Genomic DNA, 21,461 nt, shown 5'->3' with positions numbered 1-21,461 from the left:
GCAAAGTGAGAAAAATCTGACTTGCCGTTGCTAGCTTTGAAGATGGAGGAAAGGAGCCACGAGCCAAGGATGGGCGCCGGTAGTAACTGGGAATGCCAGTCAGCTGACAGCCAGCAATAAACAGACACTTCAGTCCTATAACCTCAAAGAAACAGATTCTCTAGCCTCCATAAAGAATGCAGTCAGACCTCTGACTCCCCAAAACATTAAGAGAATAAATTTGTGTTGCTTTAAGACAAGAGAGTTATGATAATTTGTTACAGCAGCAATAGAAAACTATTAAAATTGGAGATTAGAAGCTTCATGAAAGGTGAGGATCATGTCTCTGCCTTTTTCACTGCTGTGAATAAGTGGCCAACAAAGTGCCTGGTGTGTAGCCAGTAATCAGTAAATATCTATACATTAATTAATTAAGCCGCATACCTTGTTCTCATATATTTTGGCATTACTCAGTAGGGGAAATCGTCTCACTAGATTTTAGGAGAGGAATAAAGTATACTGATTAAATTCTGACTTCTAACTAGCTTAAAAAAATGCAAACAAAACCTTAGGAAAAAAGTAATTTCTTATGTAACTAGCTAAATATAACTGTATGAATGGGGAGTTTGGACCCTTCCAATGTAATGCTTGATCTCATTTTATTTGATTAGGCAAATTATGGAACAACAGCATGAAATGCATTACTATACTAATGTAGCCTCCAAAATGGGAATCTCATTGTAACTGTGGCCTTGAGGACTTTTAATGTTGAACCTGAATGAACAAGTTGAAGTAGTTCAAAAGAATGCTCACGCACACACACCCAAATATGTTAATTATACTTTTTTGCAGAGGAAAGCTTAAAGCTTATGCTACAATCAGAAAAAAAGAAGGAAATGGCACATCAGTCAATTTGTAAAAATGATGAAAGTAGCCAAACCGCTTGAATATTGCAGCAAGTCCAAAAATGCTTAATTGTGTGATTTAGGAGATGGATGGTGGTGATGGCAGCACAACACTATGAATGTATTTAACACCAGTGAATAATACACTTAAAAATGCTTAAGGTGGTAAATTTTATCTTACGTGTATTTTACCACAATAAAAAAGTTGAAAATAGCTGTGGAGCAGAGTACCTGTTACCAGTCCCACAGGAGGACTCTAAACACTTCTTTCTGCCCATTGCATTTTGGTATTGGAGATGCCAAGGAAAATACAATGCAGTCAAGCACTGGATGGAACAACTCTTAGAGAAGAGAGAGAGAAAGATCAACCTCAATTGGGGTGTCAGTTCCCCATGACCGGTGGGTCTCTCCCTGAAGTACCCTCTTTGGGGTAAGGCAATACAGGCAGCCAGGGACTCACCTGCAGGTTTTTCCTCAAGTTCTAAGCAGTCTGCCTTCTCCTTTCCACTTTGCAGAGACTTCCTATGTTTTTTGCCATTTGTTAGGTACAGGGATTTTTAGTTGTAATAAGGAGGACATGGGAGAAATGGGATTACTGTCTTGGAGGAGCTAGAAGTCCGAATAATCATTTTTTTAACTCATTAACAAATAATCACTGAGGGCCTATTATGTGCCAGAAACTCTGCCATTTTATGTTCTACTTATGTTGCTAAGTGATTAGGACTGAAGGAGGAAGGAAGGAAGGAAGGAAGGAAGGAAGGAAGGAAGGGAGGGAGGGAGGGAGGGAGGAAACACTACTCATCCTCCCAGTCTCAGCAAAAACTTCACTGCTTTCCCTAATGATTCAGCCTAGGTTAGTCCCTTCCCATTACAAGCTCTTATAGCACTTTGTGTTTCTCCTTTACACGACTCCTCGTCTCGCATCTTCTTGTTCAGGGTCTGGCTCCACTTGCCAGTAAGATTGCTGAGACCAACTTGTCCTTCCTGCTGCAGTATCCTATTGCCCAGTACAGAGAACGGCACAAGGTAGGCACCTGCCAATCTTCATTAATTAAGCTAATGAATGTGCAATTTCCTTTCTCTGGCTTTGTTCTTACCATTGTTTTTCATCCCTGGTACAACTGCTGCAGGAGTTCTGACTTTCTTGGTCGGTTCTTGGCTCCTTTCTCTTGGCAACAGAACGAACTCTCTAAGCTTAGGCATGGTTTGCACTCATCTGGCAAGGGTTTGGGAGGGGGGAGTCTTTACATTTCTGACTACTGAGCACAACTAACTTCCTCCACCCCCAGGACTCCACCCCAGACATGTCATTTCTGCTGTCCTCCAGGGGCTTTCAGAAAATCTGGGTACTGGGTGTGGTTGAAGGTTTGCGGGGCCTGCCTTTACCCTAAACAGTACCGTTCTTCACCTGCTTTGTGTAGGTCAGTGGGTAAAATGGGGAGGAAACACAGATGTCAAAATAGAATAAACACCTGGAACAGTTTCATTATCACAAAGTAGAAAAGCAAAATATAAACCTAGTCGTTCAGTTGTCCACTGTTAAGGGTCACTTTATCCTTGGAAATTAAAACTAAGACTGAATTAATTATCCTTTCACTATCTTGGGTTTTCTTTCCTTTCTTGTTTAACATTAACTGCCTCTGAAATTATGTTAAAGCAATGATCTCTATCATAATGTCCTTCAGCTGGCCCTGAAAACAATTTCCTACAGAAACCTCCTTTTTTTTTCCTAGGAAACATCTCAATCTTAACCTCATCATTTTTGTTATTTTGTTTTGTTTTGTTTACACTTAGAGGATATTACATTTTTATGTGGCTTAACTTATCTGTGATTAGACTAAAGTAGTGTTTTGCAACAAATAGAATGATTTAAAAGTATTCTGTTCCCTCAAGAAGGCCGTTAAACATACACGGGAAATAGTGTGGTAGCAAAATGAGATACTCTCGGTGGTACAGAGTTTATCTAGGGTTGCCCATATGAAACAGGCCTCATTTAGCATTAAATCTCATTTTATGTGATCAGGGTTTATTTTCCAATGGGCCACTCAGGATTCATGCTGTAAGACTTTTTTTTTACTGAGCATCCTGAGAAGGCCATCTCTTCTGTCTTCCATCCATTCCCTTACACCTCAATTTCACACTTAAATTTGCCTAGGTTTTGGCCAAATTAGAGCTGAATATATAGCATGCAGCCAGTATCTGTTTATTAAATAAAAACAATGAATAACACGTGTTGAAGTACTTTGGAAAATTATAAAATGATATATAAGTGCAAGTTATTAATATTTTCAGGTAATTTGCCTGGTTATCTATAAACATGCTGAGAACTCATTTTCAGATGTCATATTGTGTCACATGAATAATCAAGGATATCTTTAGGATTGTGAAGCACATAAAAGTCCACATTGGTGTCTCGTTCAAGGTTACTACTTGAACAATATTTGAAGTAGATGTTAGTTTTTTTTGTTGTTCTTTTTTTGTTTGTTTTTGTTTTTTTTCGGTACGCAGGCCTCTCACTGTTGTGGCCTCTCCCGTTGAGGAGCACAGGCTCTGGATGTGCAGGCTCAGTGGCCATGGCTCGCAGGCCCAGCCGCTCCGCGGCATGTGGGATCTTCCCGGACCGGGGCACGAACCCATGTGCCCTGCATCGGCAGGCAGACTCTCAACCACTGCGCCACCAGGGAAGCCCTAGATGTTAGTTTTATTGATGTTAAAATCACTCTCTTTTCTTTCAAAATATTTTTTATTCTGTGAAAAAAACAGTGAACAGATGAGGAAAGCTTGCTCTTTAAGATCTATATACTATTACCTCGAATCCATTCATCAGTTTTGGAACAACCAATCTTCAATATCTGCAAATTTTCAGAGGGTTATTTTTTATATTAATTTGAGGGATCATCTTGCTCTTTTTGAATTCAGCCAACTTCCTTAACTCACAGAAAATGTGAGTTAGCAGGCAACTGAAGTTGTGAGATGGAAGGGTGTACATTGCAGGAATGCAATGCCATTTAAAATGGAATAGCAGGCATCTCCATTCTTAAAGACACAGAACTTCCTCTGTCATTTTCTAAATTGATGCTCTTACCTCCTATAATGTTGCTCAGCCCTCCTCTCTCTGGTCTTTTTTCTCCATTTTATTTGCCTTCAATTTCGGGTGGGTGGGGTGAGTGGAGAATCCCTCCAAGATTTGTTTTATGCAGAGAAATTCAGTTTTGTCCAGCCTCTACGGCAAAACTCAGATCTGAGATTCACTTCCCTGGAGGAACTCAGCTGAAGCTTTGAATGTATGACTTGCAAGACCCTTCCTGGTCGAGTTACATTCTTAGACAAAGGCTGTCATGCTCTGTAGTTCACTACAAAGAGTAGGAGTAGAAAGGCAGTTTATTTTTCCAGTTACTCAAGTACCTAAGCAAATAGAGTACAAGCTACTTTTAATTTCCTGGTGTTTCTTTTAATAATCAAGCTAGCTGTGGCTAGGTCTAGGTCTAGTCCCTCCATCATCTGATTCTTCAGCCAAGAGAATTGGTAGCACATTACTCTGAGTCAATCTCCATGTCTCTCTCAATCTCTCCATGTCTCTCTCTTTCTCTTTCTCACACTCTCACACACACACACACACATACACACACACACACACACACACACACACACACACACACACACACACACTTTACCTTAATATAGTTCCTGCAAAGCAATCTGAACAAGCACATTTTAATATAAATTTGCATGGTGTACTTATCAGCATTTTCTTTTGGCAGAAGAGCCCAAAATTAAAGTGCATAAAAGATCCAGCACAGGGATTGCTACATTATGAGAAAGAAAACAAGTTTTTCTTTCTTTTATCAAATTGACTGAATTAGATACAAATAAGTGTAGAAATATACCCAAATTGAAGTGTTCTCAGAAATAAGCCATAGAAATTCACTAAGTGAAATATTAATTTAACTCTGAGACTAGAGTACATGGCTGCACCCACTTCATCACCTGCAGATAGACAACATTCTTCAGCCTCACCTGCTTGTTTCTTCCCTTAAACATACAACAGATGTACCAGAGTTATTTTCTGCTTCTAGAATATATATTTCCTTTCATATTAAAATAATGTATATATTTCTCTCCTGTGCACATATACCCACCGAAATTTTCCAGTAGCAATAAAATACTAATGAACTTCCTAAAGTGTGATACTGTACAAAATCTAGTAACCACAAGGCTTTGTGATAGAAGAGGAAGTTACAATGTTTACAATATTCATAAATGTTACCCGTTTATATTTTGCCCTCTTAAGATTGAAAAACAATATATGTAAGCAGATCAATCAAAAAAATATTTTAGACACCTTCTTGGTCATAATATAGGCTGTTTTAATTTTTAAAATAACCTAATAAATTGCCTCTGAGCAGTAAACAACGGTCAGTGATATTTATATAATAAAGTTAAGTTCACAGAGACACCCAGATCTTGTATCCAGTAAGGATTTATTAGAAAAACAAATACTGAATAACTTATGATTTAAAGTGGTTAGAATAAAATTCAGGAAAAATATAAGCAAATCATTTTTTTCTAACAATTTAAAATGTAGGAGGTTTAAACCTTATATATTTTTGCCAAAAGAGTAATTATCCATGGATGACAGATGCTGCTCCCTACTTAATGGAGGGTCTCAAATTTTACTCTGCATCTCATTGGGAAGGAAATATAAAAATTTAAAATAGAATTAACTTGGGGAAAGGCATCAGTGCTGCAACTCTTAGCACCAAATGTTTTTTCTTGGAGCACCAAATGCTTTAAGGAAAACATTCCAAGTATCAAAGTTTTCAGATAGATAAATATTTATGATCAAATCCATAAAGAACAGACATTGTTATGAAATATATATAGATGCCTTCAAAACTTTCTTTCCAGGCAGAGTAGACACATAAGTTAGGAGTCATTTCCCACTTAATTGTTTTTGCAACCTTATGCAACACAAATGGATTATGGATAAAGACTTAACTAATTTACTCACAGAAAGTAGATCTTGACTGACATTATGTCCAAAAAATTAAACAGGAACTGTTTCTCTATATAAAATATAAAATGTTACTAAACTTATAGAAATGGCTTTATTTTAACCTTTCATTTTCCTGGTTGAAAAGTGTAGGGGTGTTCAATTTAGTCCTTTGGTGAGAATACAGTACTCTTTAAAGCAAATTCTTCTCAATTTGCTAGTTAGCATAATCAGAGAAAATCATAACCTAGATCTTGTTCATATATTTAAGTGCAATAAAATTCCATCTGTCTTTGAACTTTATGAATGATATTTTTTAGTCTCTACATAGACCATTGCCTGTCCCTCTTCACTGAGAGTTCTTCATAGTGGTATTAGAACTGGAAATCCATTTTCATTACAATCTACTGAAAGCTATTTTGCCATTTAAGGGCAACGGTCTACTTACACTGCTCATGTACAAAATAAAAGTATCATACAATTGCCATGATACTAGACAAATTCAAAGGAACTACCAAAGAAGCAGCCTTAGCTTCTGTAGTACCCTTGAGGCTCTTAAATTCGGGGTGTGCACTGGTTAGAAATGAAGTGCCAATTTAAGAAAATCTTAGTAGGCCCTGCCCCAGATGCAAATGTAGAACAATGGCCTACAAGAACTCAATGGGTATATATCTGGTTTCCAAGTCACACTTGCAAACGTGGATAATTAGTACCAACACTACCATTTGTGAACATAATGGACATTTTGGAACTGGATACAATTCTGTCCCTGAAACTAATCAAGACAATTAAATATTCAACCAAACAAGGCTTGAGTTCATGTGGGCTTAAAGAAAAATGGTAGCTGAGGCACAGGCAAAATTTTATTTATGAATATGTAGACACATGACTTTGGATCCAGCCAGCCAGTGACATAAATAAACTTGAGCAAAAGATTCAAGCTAGAGGATATATATGTATACACATATCTATGTATAAAAATTTGTGTGTGTGAGCAAGGCTTATTGGAGCAGTGCAACAAATCTGGACACCAACCATCAGAATCACTCCCATCCTTTGAAATTTCCATTAAGCGCGCAATGGGGGTAATTATACTGGGATGCTCCGAATCACTGTTTCCATCTTGTGCACTCACATGCCCACCAAACATGAAATGTTCGCCTTCTCCCTTCCAATGTGATGGTTGTTGAACTTATTTTTAGTGTCATTTGATAAGCCTTTGTGCTCGCAGAGAGACATCCCACTGACCCAGCCACTGGTCATTGTCTATACCAGTTCACATCAAAGCAGGCGCGCTTTGTCAGGTTTCCAGTCGAATATCCATTTCGCATCTGAAGTACAGTATCGAAAGTGACTAGATCATTTGAGCTTTTTTCATCAGCTGCTGCCTTCTTCCTCCCCCACAGTGCTTCCACTCACGCTAACATAATTTGGCATCGTTGACGTGACACCGTGGTTTTTCTAAAAAAATTATAATACATACATTTTCGATGTTTTGTGGTGGTAGACCCTCCTGAAATTTAATTTATAACTTGATGAGAGGAGGCCTTTTTTTTCTCTCTACTGAATCACAACCAAGGTAGAGTGCCCCTCAAAATCCAAGTAATGCGCATACAGTAATAGGTCATTCAATGTCAAAAGGCATAAAAAGGATGAGCAAAATCTTCACAGGCTGCTGCTTGCTGTTGCCTTTAATTATATTAATTAAATTTTGAAATTTTTATGCAAAGAGAGTTGCTGGCTTGTGACGCTGAAGAGCCCTTGGAGACTTGGAGGAAGAAAATACCCTGAGCGGAAGCTTTGTGGTTACTGCTTCCTTTAAATTAAAAGCAAAACAAACTCCTAGGTATGTTTACAGATATTACTGCTTTATGTACTACTAAGCCCTAAACATAGAAAGAGGGGTAAATCTACCAATCCCAGGGACAAGTTCTCAAATCATGAGTCCATTAAGCTCCACTGAAGATCTCTAGTTAGAGGCCATCTTCCTGTGGAATAATGCTCTATTAATTTTCTTCTTTTCCCAAGTGCATAATGAAAGAAAGGTGCCTTCAAAAACTAAAGGGCAAAATCTTGCTTGCTACTGATACCTTGAGGCATCCTGTCTACATTTTGTCATACGTGTGCACTTTTCAGTGTTAGAATGACAAGATTTTCCAGTCAGAAGCTTCCCGGAAGGCACATCGTGGTAGTGGACTTGGAAGGATTTTGTGATCTGACACAGCTATAAGGCAATAGACTCCTTTATTTGCTTAGCCTGGTGGGAGATTTCATACTCTGCCTTTGGCTAAGAATCTTGCCATGTAAACACACAAGTGCCATGTTTCCATGTAAAATGCTCCTTTCTCCATTAAAGATTCACCAGGGCCAATTGTTTTGTGCTCCCTATTTTGATATCATCTTCATGCTTTTGTTTCTTCCTCTTTTACACATTCAAAACAACTTTCTTGTATAAACCACAGCATGTACATTAAAGATCCTTTTTATTTTTAATGTCCTGAATCATGTGTTACCATTGAGTTTCATCAATTCCCATGTAGATGGCAGAACAAGGGTTTGAAAATGTTTGATGCAAGCAAAGCAGAAGGCAGAGAAAACATTTCCTGACTGAGAGGAATAAAGCTGCTCTTCCAAAAACTTCTGAAATGCACTTTGTTTTCTTTTGGTTGGAAATCTGCATCGTGAAGATGTACCATCTTCATACCTCTTGGTCTTCCTGCTTTCCTTTTACTGAGAGGGAACTCGAGAGAAGTTTATGCACCGACCCTAGGAAAGAAACAAATCCTTATTGAAATACAGAGGTAATTATTTTAAAAAAGCATGAGAACACCTAGTTTTTCTACTATGATATAACAAACGATTACCCAAGGTAAGGTCAATGTTAGGATGAAACATGAAGTCATAATTTTTTTCTTTGGGTCAAAGCATGATGGTTCATTCAGATCTTTTCCACAGCAAGTTCACCTACACGATGGTATGGTAAAATTAGAGTGAAAAAAACACTACGGAAAACAGAACTTTGTTATTGCTATTTAAAGAATAGCATTACTATCCGAGCAATAAAAATATCAAAGCCACAACCCTGTATGTTTCTACAATGTATTAAAATGGAAGTGTCCCATTTATACAATCTGGTGCTTTTAAAACTGATATAAAACTGGTGCTTCTAAAATGTATGCATGAGAAGTGTATTTAAGAAGTCGGAAGAGATTGAGGATAAGAAGTCAGGGAGAAAAGGAAGAGATGCCATCTCTTTGTGATTCCATTTTATAATAGGATTTTGCAAGAGATTTACTAGCAATCTTGTCCACTGTTGATCATTTCTCACAACAGCACACCACCATTATGTGGTCTCTATATATGGTGACTTTATTTGCATTCCACATTTCCAAAGAGAGTTTGCCATTCCAATTCCTTAGCAGTTCAATGAAGCGTGTGGAAACACATTGTTTCATATGTAATTATAAATAATCCAAGAATTAGTTGAAAATAAAGTTTCCAATTAGTAATAAAAGATCCCCTTCTTCCCTCTCCTTGGTGTGACATTGCTGATGTCTTGTACTATATAAATCATGTCTAGATTCCTTAATAAGCCAAAAGGTAGCATATTGCTTTCTAATTTAGGGTCCAGATCATCACCCTATTGAGATTTTCCTATTTCTCATAATATCTGCTCTCTAACTTCATATTTTAGAACTTCTCTTTATTTCCCTCTAAATGTGAACAATACATTTGTTTCAAATATCTGGTACACCCAGTGTACATGGTACATTCAAAAGGAACAACAAATATTGTTGGAGAAGAAAGCCTGGAATGTAAAAACAAGATTTTGGTCTATTTTCCTCTCAAAAGCAACTGTTCAACAAATTTGGAAATTTCAGAAATTAATGAAAAAACAGAAAAGCATAAAAGCAAACTAGTTTACATTTACTCTTGCCTAAAAGGCAAATATTCATCAAATTATCTGTCTTCTAATAATTTTGGAGGTAACATTATTACTATAATTGTCAAATTTATTACTTACTTTGTGCCTAATGTCTACAAATAATATCTGTGCAAAAGGAAGTGGGAGAAAAGCATGGAGAAGACTACCTTAGAATGAGCTAAAAATTCCTTGGTAATGCAATGGTCATAGGTCATGTACTCAGACTGTATTTTTGTATTACCTAGAACCTTCAAAGAAGATTTTTAGAATGAATATTAAGTGAAAAGATGCTCTTCCCCAGATTAGCTACATTTGGCATCATGTGCCAAGGAAACATTAAAAAATGTTATTCTCATGATATATCCCTTTTCTAAACATTTTTTTCAGAGGGGAGGAAAATGACATAATTAATAAATATTTGGGCAAATCAGTCCTTCTAAGCCATGACAGTGTGATAGTACAACTATACATACAATGAGAAATAGATTTTAACTATGAATATTAAAACAGTGATGAATATTAAAAATATTATCTCCTGGCAATTTTCCAGAATCAAACAAATATATGAGGAGTGACATTTTGACAACAAAGATATGCATTAATGACATCTTTTCTTGTGTATTTATTATGGACCAAAAAAGTAAAAGTTTTTTCTCTTCTGCATAATTTTGAAAAGAAGTTACCATGAATTTCTACTTTTATTTGCATTTTATCACTAATTAACTAGATTTAGATATAAGGCTCTTTTTCGGACCATTTCTGTTCCACACACCAGATTAATCTGGTGACTCTGATTCATTTATTTTATGCAATTGGAGGGTTTAAAAAGTGAAATCCATAGTTCACCTGAATTCTCAAAATCATTTCAACACCTAAATTATTCCAGACTTAAATTATTTTCTATTTCATTTGGTGTAGTTTAATTAAAGATCTAGCAACTCAAATGAAGAAAGCCCTATTGATTTTGACCCTGAGGTCCTTACTTCAGCTCTTCCAAAGCTTGGGATTAAGTATTAATCATCAGCTGCCGCATGTCTGTTGATTCAAGTACCCAAAAACCCTGGTACATGCAATATACACCCCCGTGTTTTAGCACACACATTGACAAAAACAACCAAATATCTCCTCACCCTCAATCATGGACTCAGTGTTTTTCATTTTTATCAAGACCTGATAATGTTTTATTTTACAGGAATTTAGAAGTTGGTAACTTAGAGGAGTTCTATTCAAAAGTTACTTCCTCTGTTAAGCCTTTCCCAGCCCTCCCAGTCATGGGGCTCCTTCCCCTAAATTGCATCTCTACCACAGCCAAACTACATTACACCATAATTGCTGGCTTCAAGATCAAAAGGAAAAGTAACAGTAGTTAAATCTGAGAGCTCCAAAGCCTGAATATGTATCCCAGCTCTGTTATCTATTAACTGTGTGACCATGAACAACTTATGGTTTCTTCATCAATAAAATGGGGATTAAGAACTGGACCTATTCATGACTTCCCAGGTGGCGCAGTGGTTAGGAATCTGCCTGCCACTTCAGGGGACATAGGTTGGAGCCCTGGTCCAGGAAGATCCTACATGCCGCAGAGCAACTAAGCCCAAGTTGTAGTTGCACCACAACTACTGAGCCTGCTCTCTAGAGCCTGTGTGCCACAACTACTGAGCCCACGTGCCACAACTACTGAAGCCCGCATGCCTAGAGCCCATGCTCTGCAGCAAGAGAAGCCACCGCAATGAGAAACCCGTGCACCACAACAAAGAGTAGCCCCTGCTCGCCACAACTAGAGAAAGCCCACGTGCAGCAATGAAAACCCAATGCAACCCAAAACAAACAAACAAACAAACAAATAAATAAGAAATAAGTGACTAATCACAATTTAAAAAAATTGGACCTATTCTTAGGACTGTTATTAAGTCTGTTAATATAGATTTATAAAGCACTTAGAACAGTACCTGGCACATAGTAAACTTGCATTTAAAAAGCAAATAGTTATTATCCATCTTCCCTCTACGATGTCATTGCACAGTGTCTAACATAGAGCAGACTTGTTATAAATCCTCACTTACAAACAAGTGGATGGATGGATGATGTATAAAAGAATGAATATGTGATGACTAGACCTCTACTGGGGGAGGAGCCAGACCTTAAAATGGGAAGATAGAAAAAGTATGAATTTGAGAGAGGAAAAAAGAGATTACAAAGGAGAAAAATACAACAGTGGAAAAGGAGAGAAGATAATATGGAGAAAATAGAAAAGAGTAGTTCTAAAGAGAAAAGATAGATAAAGAATAATCAAGAAAAAAAGAAACTATTGGCCAAAGGAAATTTTTATTTAGTATTCCATCAGGTACCTTACTCCCAGGGGATTATTTCATGCTAGCTGCTACCATCCACTTACCAGAATATTCTAAAATCAAGGCACCATACCCTGGTTGCAAGTGGCTGTGATTAGGAGTCTGTGGCCCTTTGAATACTGCTCAATACTATCTTACAAAACCCATCAATATAATGCCAATTATGTTTAAGGTCAAGAATGTTAGGCTGCCATTGATATCATGGCAAGCAGTCTAGGCCAGAACACAGCAGAACAATTTTTATTCATAGGAAATGGGATATGACAGGGTTTACAGGTCTGCCATATCCTCGTGCTTACAATGCCTATACAATAAAGGTATGTTATCAAGGTAACAAGTAAAGCAATGTAAAATAACTTGAGCATACAACTCATCATTGGCTGGTACAGAATGGAAAATATTAGTAGTAATAGTGTTTATTTTTCTGAGACTATTTCACTTGAATTACAAATAATACAAGCTCTGAACATTTTTAAAAATTAATTGAGTAGGTTAATAATAAACCATTCAATGCAACCTAAATGTACAGAAATATACATAGAGACATAATTTTAATACTTTATTCCCTATATAGAGGTTAATACTGGTATCAGGTAACAGGACTATATAGTCTCTAAAATAAACCACTAAACTTGTAATATGCTAAAACAAATGAATACAAGATTTCTGCTAGCAAGAGTTAAAACAAATGTGTAACATTATGTTTGCTTTATATTTTACAAAATAATTCAAAAAACTTGAATTCAGGTGGCATAAGTGTTTAAGGAATAATAAAGCATGTAATATAAAGCATAATTATTAATGTGGAGAAATAACATTAATTTTCTCTATATTTTTGAATTTTTAATTAAATATTTTAAAAAATAATTTTCTTGACTTAAAATCATGCTCTAATCATGCATCTAAATTATGGGTAAAATCAAAGTATACTGTTGTCGTGATGCTTTAGGTAATGCCCATATTATTTATTCAATTAGGCAATCACTTCAACCAACTTGAATTTGGTATCATGCCGCATAAGTCACTAGGTCATAAATTTCAACAATAAGAACATATAGTCAATGTAAAATTGAATTAAATGAGTGTCCTTAGGACTGCATTAGTTTAAAAATGAACTATGTATGTATTCCATTCTTTTGCCTTGGGAATATAGAATTCCTTGGATGCAATGAAATAATTGTAAAATTTATTCATTTTGTATGACATAGAGATTAGGAGTAAAATTCCTTAAATATTAAAAAAGCTAGGTAGAACAAATAGAATTTAAGTACTGACTTTAGATTATAGCCAAGTACATTTAAAGTACATTAATTTAAAAATTGTGATAATTCAGATAATGACTGACCAGGTTATAATTTACCTTCTCAACATATTAAACAACCAGGCAAATTACTATTACTATTACTATTACAAGATTACTCTTGGCATATTTACTTACTTAAATAAGTTGTAGAATATTAGAATTATTTATATATTAATAATTGACATCATTGTATTGTAATCTGGATATGACATTTTATTTGCCTAATAAAAATTATGGTTTAAAAGGAATAAAACTGCCTCCCATTGAATGTAAGCCATCTTATGCAACCTTATATTGAGCAACATTACCTAATTAGTGAGCTTCTGTGGCAAGAAAAGAATTCTCATGCATTGCTAGGGAAAATATAAATTGGCAAAAACTATATATAAGCAACGTATGTAATAATAGTCTTTAAAAGCTTATATTCTTTGACTCAGTAATTTCATGTTGGGAATTCAGCAAAGTATCTGTAAAGTAAAGTATCTAGACAAAGATTTCAAAATGTTTACCATGCGATTTTTATAATGTGAAAAATATAATCAGTACATTTATATTTATTTCTGTCTCACAATCAGAGAAATTAAATTATGATTAATCTAATGGTTATGTAGCCATTAAAATAGAACTTAAAAAAATTTTAAAGATGTAGGGAAATAAGTGAAAAAATGCCAACTTGTATGTATACGTAATTATAATTATGCAATGTATATCGAAAGAGTAAAAGACAAGACTAAGAGACTACACCAAACATGCTATGAGTAGTGGAATTGCATATTATTTCTTACATTCTACTTATATCTTTTCTGTATATTTATATATTTGATAGCTTAAAAATAAGTTTCCAAAGACCAAATTCAATCAGCAAAAATGCAGCCTTTTCTAAACATCTATATTTATGTTTTTAAAAGTCATTACAGGAACCAATTGACTACTCTCAGGAATCACCACCATCTACCAACTATACCAAAGTTCTTCAGCATTCATTGTTCCCATAGGTAAACTCATTTACTTGTCTCTAGGTTGTCTTTTACAATTAATATCCTGATGAACCCACGTGTATGCAGTTCTACTCAAGAGTGTGTGAGTATGGCAGAAGCCACTGATTAATAAATTTTATAATCCACAGTCAGCATTTTCATTTTTATGGTACACAATTCTAAGAGTTTTCAATAAAATGCCTGTTCAAGCATTTGTCCAGGCTGCAATCAGCAATCTTATTTTAAAAAGTGTATGTGTGTGTGCATGCATGCACGCATGTGTGTGTACATGTGCACACATGGCCTACCTCAAGCCCTGTGCATACTGGAGTTGACTATATTTAAATAAAAATATAAGGTAAATCTTTAATTTTCATACAACATCAAACTTTCTAATGACATGCACAGTATCTAGGGTATATATATATATATATATATATATATATATATATACACACACACACACACACACACACACACACACACACACACACATATCTGCACTCAATCAACAACATAGAATATTTATACCTCAGGCACTTATCAATAATAATTTTTGAACCCTTTCTCTCCAGATCAGTTGGCAAAACTATCTTTGAAAGTGAGGTTCTAAGTGAAATGCTAGCCATCGATTTCTCCAGGTCAGTGTTTTTTTTGTTTTTCATATTATAGTCCATGAAGTCCTGGGGGTTCTACAAGGTGCATCGGGGACCACTATGGCTGGAATGGTGCACAAGAATGGAGCAAGCAGGCACATGCAAGCCTCCCCTAATCCAAACCAAGAAGATGCACTCTCATCCACCCTTTAAAATTGCAGTTCAGTATAATATTTTGTTTTTGTTGACCCTAAAAATGTGGTTTGATACCTATTATTCAAGCTATTCATACTTATGTGAAGCCAGATCACCAGTAAACTGTCAATATAACTGGACTTGGTTTCTTTACTTTCCTTTAGAAATACCTTCCTAAATAAATCTATGACAACATTACAGCATTATCCCTTCAACTTTTGGTCATATCTAGAACTCACATGAATTTTGGTTACATACAGAGAATTTTGTATTTTGGAAAATTGCTATTGAGGATGTTGATATTAAGGGATCAATTCTGAGAGTTCAGAGCTAGCTAGGAAAAAGCATGTCACTTCTGGTAAGCTCATGTGCTTCCCTTTTATTATATAATGCCAATTATGTAACTCAGCCTTTCTCTTTGTGCCTTAACTTTCAAAAAACTCAGACTTACATCATGTTCTAAAAGCATTGCTACTCTTAGTGTACATTTTCTGGTATAGCTATCTTAACTTTGGCCCATGATTATTTCTCTATTTTTATCCTTAAGTTTTATTGTATTTTTTTCTCAATATTTCTCTACAGGTAGATTAGGTATAAGTAAATGGAAACTAATATATATTTCTTAATTCTCAACTTTCTTAATCACAAAGACTCCACACTCATCTAAACCTTTAAAACCCTCCAACAAATGTTTTACCTCAACTTCTACCTTATACAAAAGATCATATGTCTAATTCCCTTCTTTGTTGTCTTTTCTTATTCTGGTAGGACTTACTGAGGTACTGTTCAGATAGCTGATGTCAAATGATAATTAATTTGAATTTAATCTTAACTAAGTTAACACAGATAATTAATATGAATTTGAAGCTTATACATGAAAGCAGGCTGAAACTATACTATTCCATAAAATCCCAAAAATTATTCTGCAAGAATAAAACCCCTAGGTCTAAAGACTGAGAGCTTAACCTCATTTTCTTTGACTGCTAGGAAAAATAAGCACAATATGATTCTTTATAAACTATAAATTTATTGTTATCCCAATCCATCTCTTAGAGCAGTGGTCTGTGCAGAGGCTTTACTCCATTACTCACCTTCCATCAGTATAAGAAGGAACAGAATATACCAAGGATATATCACAAACAGAACTCTGGTCATAACAAAGGCTAAACTCACAATTAGAACCTGTCAGTTTTAACTCCACTTAAGTGATTTTCAGGCAACACCAAGTATCTATTAGAGTAAGAAGTTAATTGACGTTTCATTGTTGGAAATACCTTCTCTTAGGTCTCATAATAAGTAGGAGCGGAAAGTTGGTGCCCAAAATAAAAATGTCCAATGCTGTTACTGTTCTTCAGTTAACTAAACCAAGAGATAAAAACTAGACAACAGTAGGAACCAATATATTTGCTGTTGGTTAAGTATATAGACCCCAACTCTGTTGCAATATTTGAAAACTGATTTTGCCAATTCATTTTCACTGTGACCAGAGTAGTATTAGCCAGAGCAAGTGCCACATTTCCCATCTCTTGAGCATTAAAATTCTGCAGGCATTAACATTTGCAAGCTCCTTTACTAGCTATCTGCACAGGATATATTTCACTGCTATAACTGTAATAGTATTATGCTCACCTCATAAATATCCATTGACAAGCTAAAGCATACAACTACACTTTGGTTTAGACTTTTCAAACACAGATAGCTGATTTATTTATATCTCCACTTTAAAAAAGAGTTTACTAAATCTTCATGCTTTGTGCAACAGTGAACAGTGATTCAAATTTAAAATTGTATACAAAGCACAGATACACAAGGAAACAAACACAAGACAATTCAAGAGGTCCAGGAAATCACAAATATCAGGAAAGAATGTTGACTTAACACAATAGGCTCTTTGAGTGAAGATTTCCTGCAGCAACTGGAGGTACAGAGTGAAGAGAAGGCACCTACTATTCTCTCTCTCTCTCTGAATGTCAGAAATTCTTGAAAGGTTTACCTCATTTTTTTAAGTAAAAGGACAAGTTAGTAGTCCTTACGTATTTAATACTAACAGTATAATAGGACTATGTGCAACTATCAGCAATATATATACAAACATATACATATATACATACATATACACACACAAAGAGAAAGATATATATACATATATATATATATATACACATATATAATATATAAAAGAATCTGTGTTATCCTCTGCTTTTAAAAAAAAACTGAAATATTTTGAGCTGAAATATAAGTTCCATATACTTTTTTCTAACGGAAGCTCAACCTATAAATGTTCCACCTTACAGTGGAGACAACACACCATATGGATATTCAGTTAATGTCATGAAGGGAAGTACTGAGTTTGCCTGATAAATTCACCTTCAAATTTTTTTTCCTCTTCATTCTCTTATGGCATCTGCAAAATGTTAGTGACTATATACATACTGTTAATATTTATTTTGCAAATAGTCATGTACCTTTATTTTTTTGAGATTCAGGCATATAGTTGGCATTTAATGAAACATCTAACTCATACTTCATAATAGTAAGATATGAAGGCTAAAATTGCCTTCACTAAGTGCAAGGTAGAACCCTCCCAAAAGTTGGAGACATAGCAGGAAAGCTAAGAGAGACCCCTACATAGAAGAAGTAGTCAACTGAAGGCTAGGGAGAGAAGCAGGAGGGCAGTGAAATAATTACCTTTTCAAAGACACATGGGCCTTCCCTAAGGGAAAGGAAGCAGCTTATTGAAGATTTGGGGAATGGCAAGAGGAATGAGAAAAATAGCCCTGAGAGACACAGGGCCTTCTTGAACCACATGTCAGTAGCCTGTTGAAACCTGGGAGGAAGAGAACTGAGAAAGAGCTCTCCAAGACTCATGGGGCCTTCTGAGAGTGCAAGGAACAGGGCCAGTCAAAGACTATAGGCAGGAAATCAATATGGAAACAGGTCTCTCAAAGTACAGAAAGTGGTGGTTGGTGGGCATAGGGAAGGTATGGTCCTCATAGCTGAATAGCAAAGAGAACTCCCCTGCAACCAAGAAGCTCATAGGTGGGTTGTAAAGGAGAGAGAGACAGAGACAGAGACAGGAAAAGGAAAAGAAAGAGAGCTCTGCTAAAGGAAAATCCCTGATCTTACTCTCAAAATTTTGGAAACCAGTAGTGAACTAAAAATAACTAAGATGGCAACAAACCAAGACCCAGGTCAACCACAGATTAGCAACATGACAGAGGAAGGGTATACATCTTTCTAGAAGTAAATATTATCTAGATTAGTCTCTATTTTTTATGACAGCGTCCAGCATAAAATCACAAATTATGGTATACACAAAGAAGCAGGAGAATATGATCCATAATCAATGGAAAATACAGTTAATATAGGCAAATCTACAATTAATAAACAAGGACTTTAAAATAACTATGATAAAAATGTTAAAAGTTCTAATGAGAAAGGTGGACAGCATGCATAAAAATATAGTGAATTTCCACAGAAATATGGAAACTTTGAATAAGAACAAAATGGAAAAACTAGAGACAAAAATGCAATACCAGATATAAAGAATGTTTTTGATTCATGTAAAAATATACTGAACATAGCAGAAGAAAAACTCACTGAACTTGAAGGTAGGAGAATAGAAATTGTTCAAATTGAAAAACAACAAATAACTAAAGAGAATCTGAGACCAGTGGGATAATATCTAATGGTCTGTCACATGAGTAATTGGTGTCCCAGAAGAGAGAAGAAAGAATAGGGAAGAAAATTTTGAAAAAAATAATGGCTAAGAATTTCCTAGAATTGATGAAAGGCATAAACATACAGATCAAAGAAACGTAATGACCTTAAGCAGAATAAATACACAGAAAACCTTATCAGGGAACATATAATAAAACTTATGAAAGCCAAAGAAAATCCTAAGAGTATACCTCTCTGTCCCTCATCATCCCCCAGCTGAAGATATTCTGTACAGAGAAGACAACAGTAAGCATGACAGCCAACTTTTTATCAGAAACAGTGGAAAACACAAGACAGTGGAACTCTCTCAAATGCTAAATGGGGAGGGAAAAAGTCAACCTAAACTTCCATATCCAGAGAAAATACCACTCAAGAAGGTAAGCAAAATAAAGACATTTTAAGACAAGCAAAACCTGACATAATTTATCTACAACAGGCTTCAACAACCACAAGTGCTAAATGAAGATCTTGAAACTGAAGGAAAAGACAATAGATGGAAGCCTAGATGTGCAGGAAGAAATACAGAGAAACAGAAGTAAATATGTGCATAAACATGAAATACAACTATATAAAAGAAAATTTCCTTATGAAACTATTGATTACAAAAACAATAATATCAAAATTTGGAAAAATATATTATTGAATTTATATCTTATGTAGACTACAACATATGATAATAAGAGCACATAGAAATAGAGGGGTAAATGGAAGTTAGGCCATGGTAATATTTATATATTATTTTAAACTAGTATACTATTGTAGACTGTGAAAAGTTAAAGAAGCATATTGTTATCTCTAGAGCAACCACTGAAAAACAGCACAGAGGTATAGCTTAAAAAGATAATAGAGAGGATGGAATAGATTACAAAAAAAAATACTATATTAATCCAAAAGAGAGCAGAAAAGGAGAAACAGAAGAACAAAGAATGGGTAGGACAGATAGAAATAAAATACAGTAGACAAAAGAACTGGAAATAAATTGAAACAAATGAACTGGATACATAACCACATTGACAAAAGAACTACTTCAAGTGACTTAACACAGTATTGTGTTTGTATACCAACTACAGAATATAATTTAAGGATAAATAGACCAGCAAAAAATGTTTTATTTCATTCATTAGTCTTAATTTTACTAAGACTGTTTTATTATTAATTTGTACCTATATATATTATAGGATAGAGCAAATAAGTATTTTAATATTGGTAAGGACAAGATTTTTCATGTAAGAGAAAAGGGGTACAAGTATAAATTCAAAAACATTCAGCATTAAGATCCTTTAATGCTAAATCAGAATTAAAAGTATACCATAGGGCTTCCCTGGTGGCGCAGTGGTTGAGAGTCTGCCTGCCGATGCAGAGGACATGGGTTCTTGCCCCTGTCCGGGAAGATCCCACATGTCGCGGAGCGGCAAGGCCCATAAGCCATGGCCGCTGAGCCTGCACGTCCAGAGCCTGTGCTCCGCAAGGGGAGAGGCCACAACAGTGCGAGGCCCACGTACCACAAAAAAAAAAAAAAAAAAAAAAAAAAAAGTATACCATAAACTCATGATTTTTTCAAAAGTATTGAATTTCCTAGTTCTACCTGCTGAAAATGCTTAGAAGCAATGAAAACCCAATAACAATTAGCAACCCTAGTATCCAAATGTGTTCTCTAAATTCCATTATCTACTAAAAATATCTAATGCTCCTTGGAGTTGAATGGTTTATTCTACTTTTGAAACAGAAAATGTAAAAGATGAGTCTCAGACATATTATGCCAAAACTAAAGAAATTTATCAAAGACTAATGTGCACCATGTCAAAAATATATAATAATCAATATGATGAATCAGGCTTTTACAATATGGTTTCTCTGATCAAACTTGGCATCACAAATAGTAGAACAATTGGTGTGATGTGTTACCCAGTGCACAGCACCACTTATGAATAATCCATTCCAAAAGAAAAAGGTGATTCTGAATCATAGCAAGGGGGTAGAGTCAGTATATATGATGTCAGTATATATGATCATGTGTGTGGCAGACCAGTGCTGGAGGTGCTGTAATTTTATAAAGATGTTCAGGTGACATAGAGCAGAGATTATAAGGAGGTCAATGAAACTATGACTATCTGGGGAAGAATAATTCTGGTAGAGAAATCAACAAGTGCAAAGGCCCTGGGGTGAAAGCGTCTTTGGCATATCTGTAGACAAGTAATCCAGATAGTGTGGCAGGAGCAGACTGAGCAATGAAGAAAGTGGAAGATAAAGTCACACAGGAAGCAGAGAGCCTATGATGCAAAGCCTTGTAGCAGTAGCTGTTATAAATTCGTTTTTAAAAGCCAAGTTACTAAAAGTAAACATCTGGATCCCTTCTCATCTCTTTCACAGAAGACTGAGATAAGATGTTAAGTGATTTACTCTTCGAAGTTCTTAAGGCCAACACACACACACACACACACACACACACACACACACATACACACACACACACACACACACACACACACACACACACAAACTTTCTCTCAAGCTCTC

General features: G+C 35.5%; 1 protein-coding gene across 1 annotated transcript in view; it reads right to left on the bottom strand.

The window, feature by feature from the left end:
* Window positions 1-4,588: 4,588 nt before the first annotated feature.
* Window positions 4,589-21,461, bottom strand: part of ANTXR2 (ANTXR cell adhesion molecule 2) — a 165,678-nt gene continuing 148,805 nt past the window's right edge. The window contains exon 17 of the mRNA XM_060012291.1: window positions 4,589-8,643. Coding sequence (XP_059868274.1) covers window positions 8,605-8,643 — 39 coding nt within the window. The 3' untranslated portion in view covers window positions 4,589-8,604. The remainder of the gene's footprint in view (window positions 8,644-21,461) is intronic.

This window comes from Delphinus delphis, chromosome 5 (assembly GCF_949987515.2).
Source record: "Delphinus delphis chromosome 5, mDelDel1.2, whole genome shotgun sequence".
NCBI classification, from domain to species: domain Eukaryota; kingdom Metazoa; phylum Chordata; class Mammalia; order Artiodactyla; family Delphinidae; genus Delphinus; species Delphinus delphis.
This window is presented reverse-complemented; position numbering and strand designations above follow the sequence as displayed.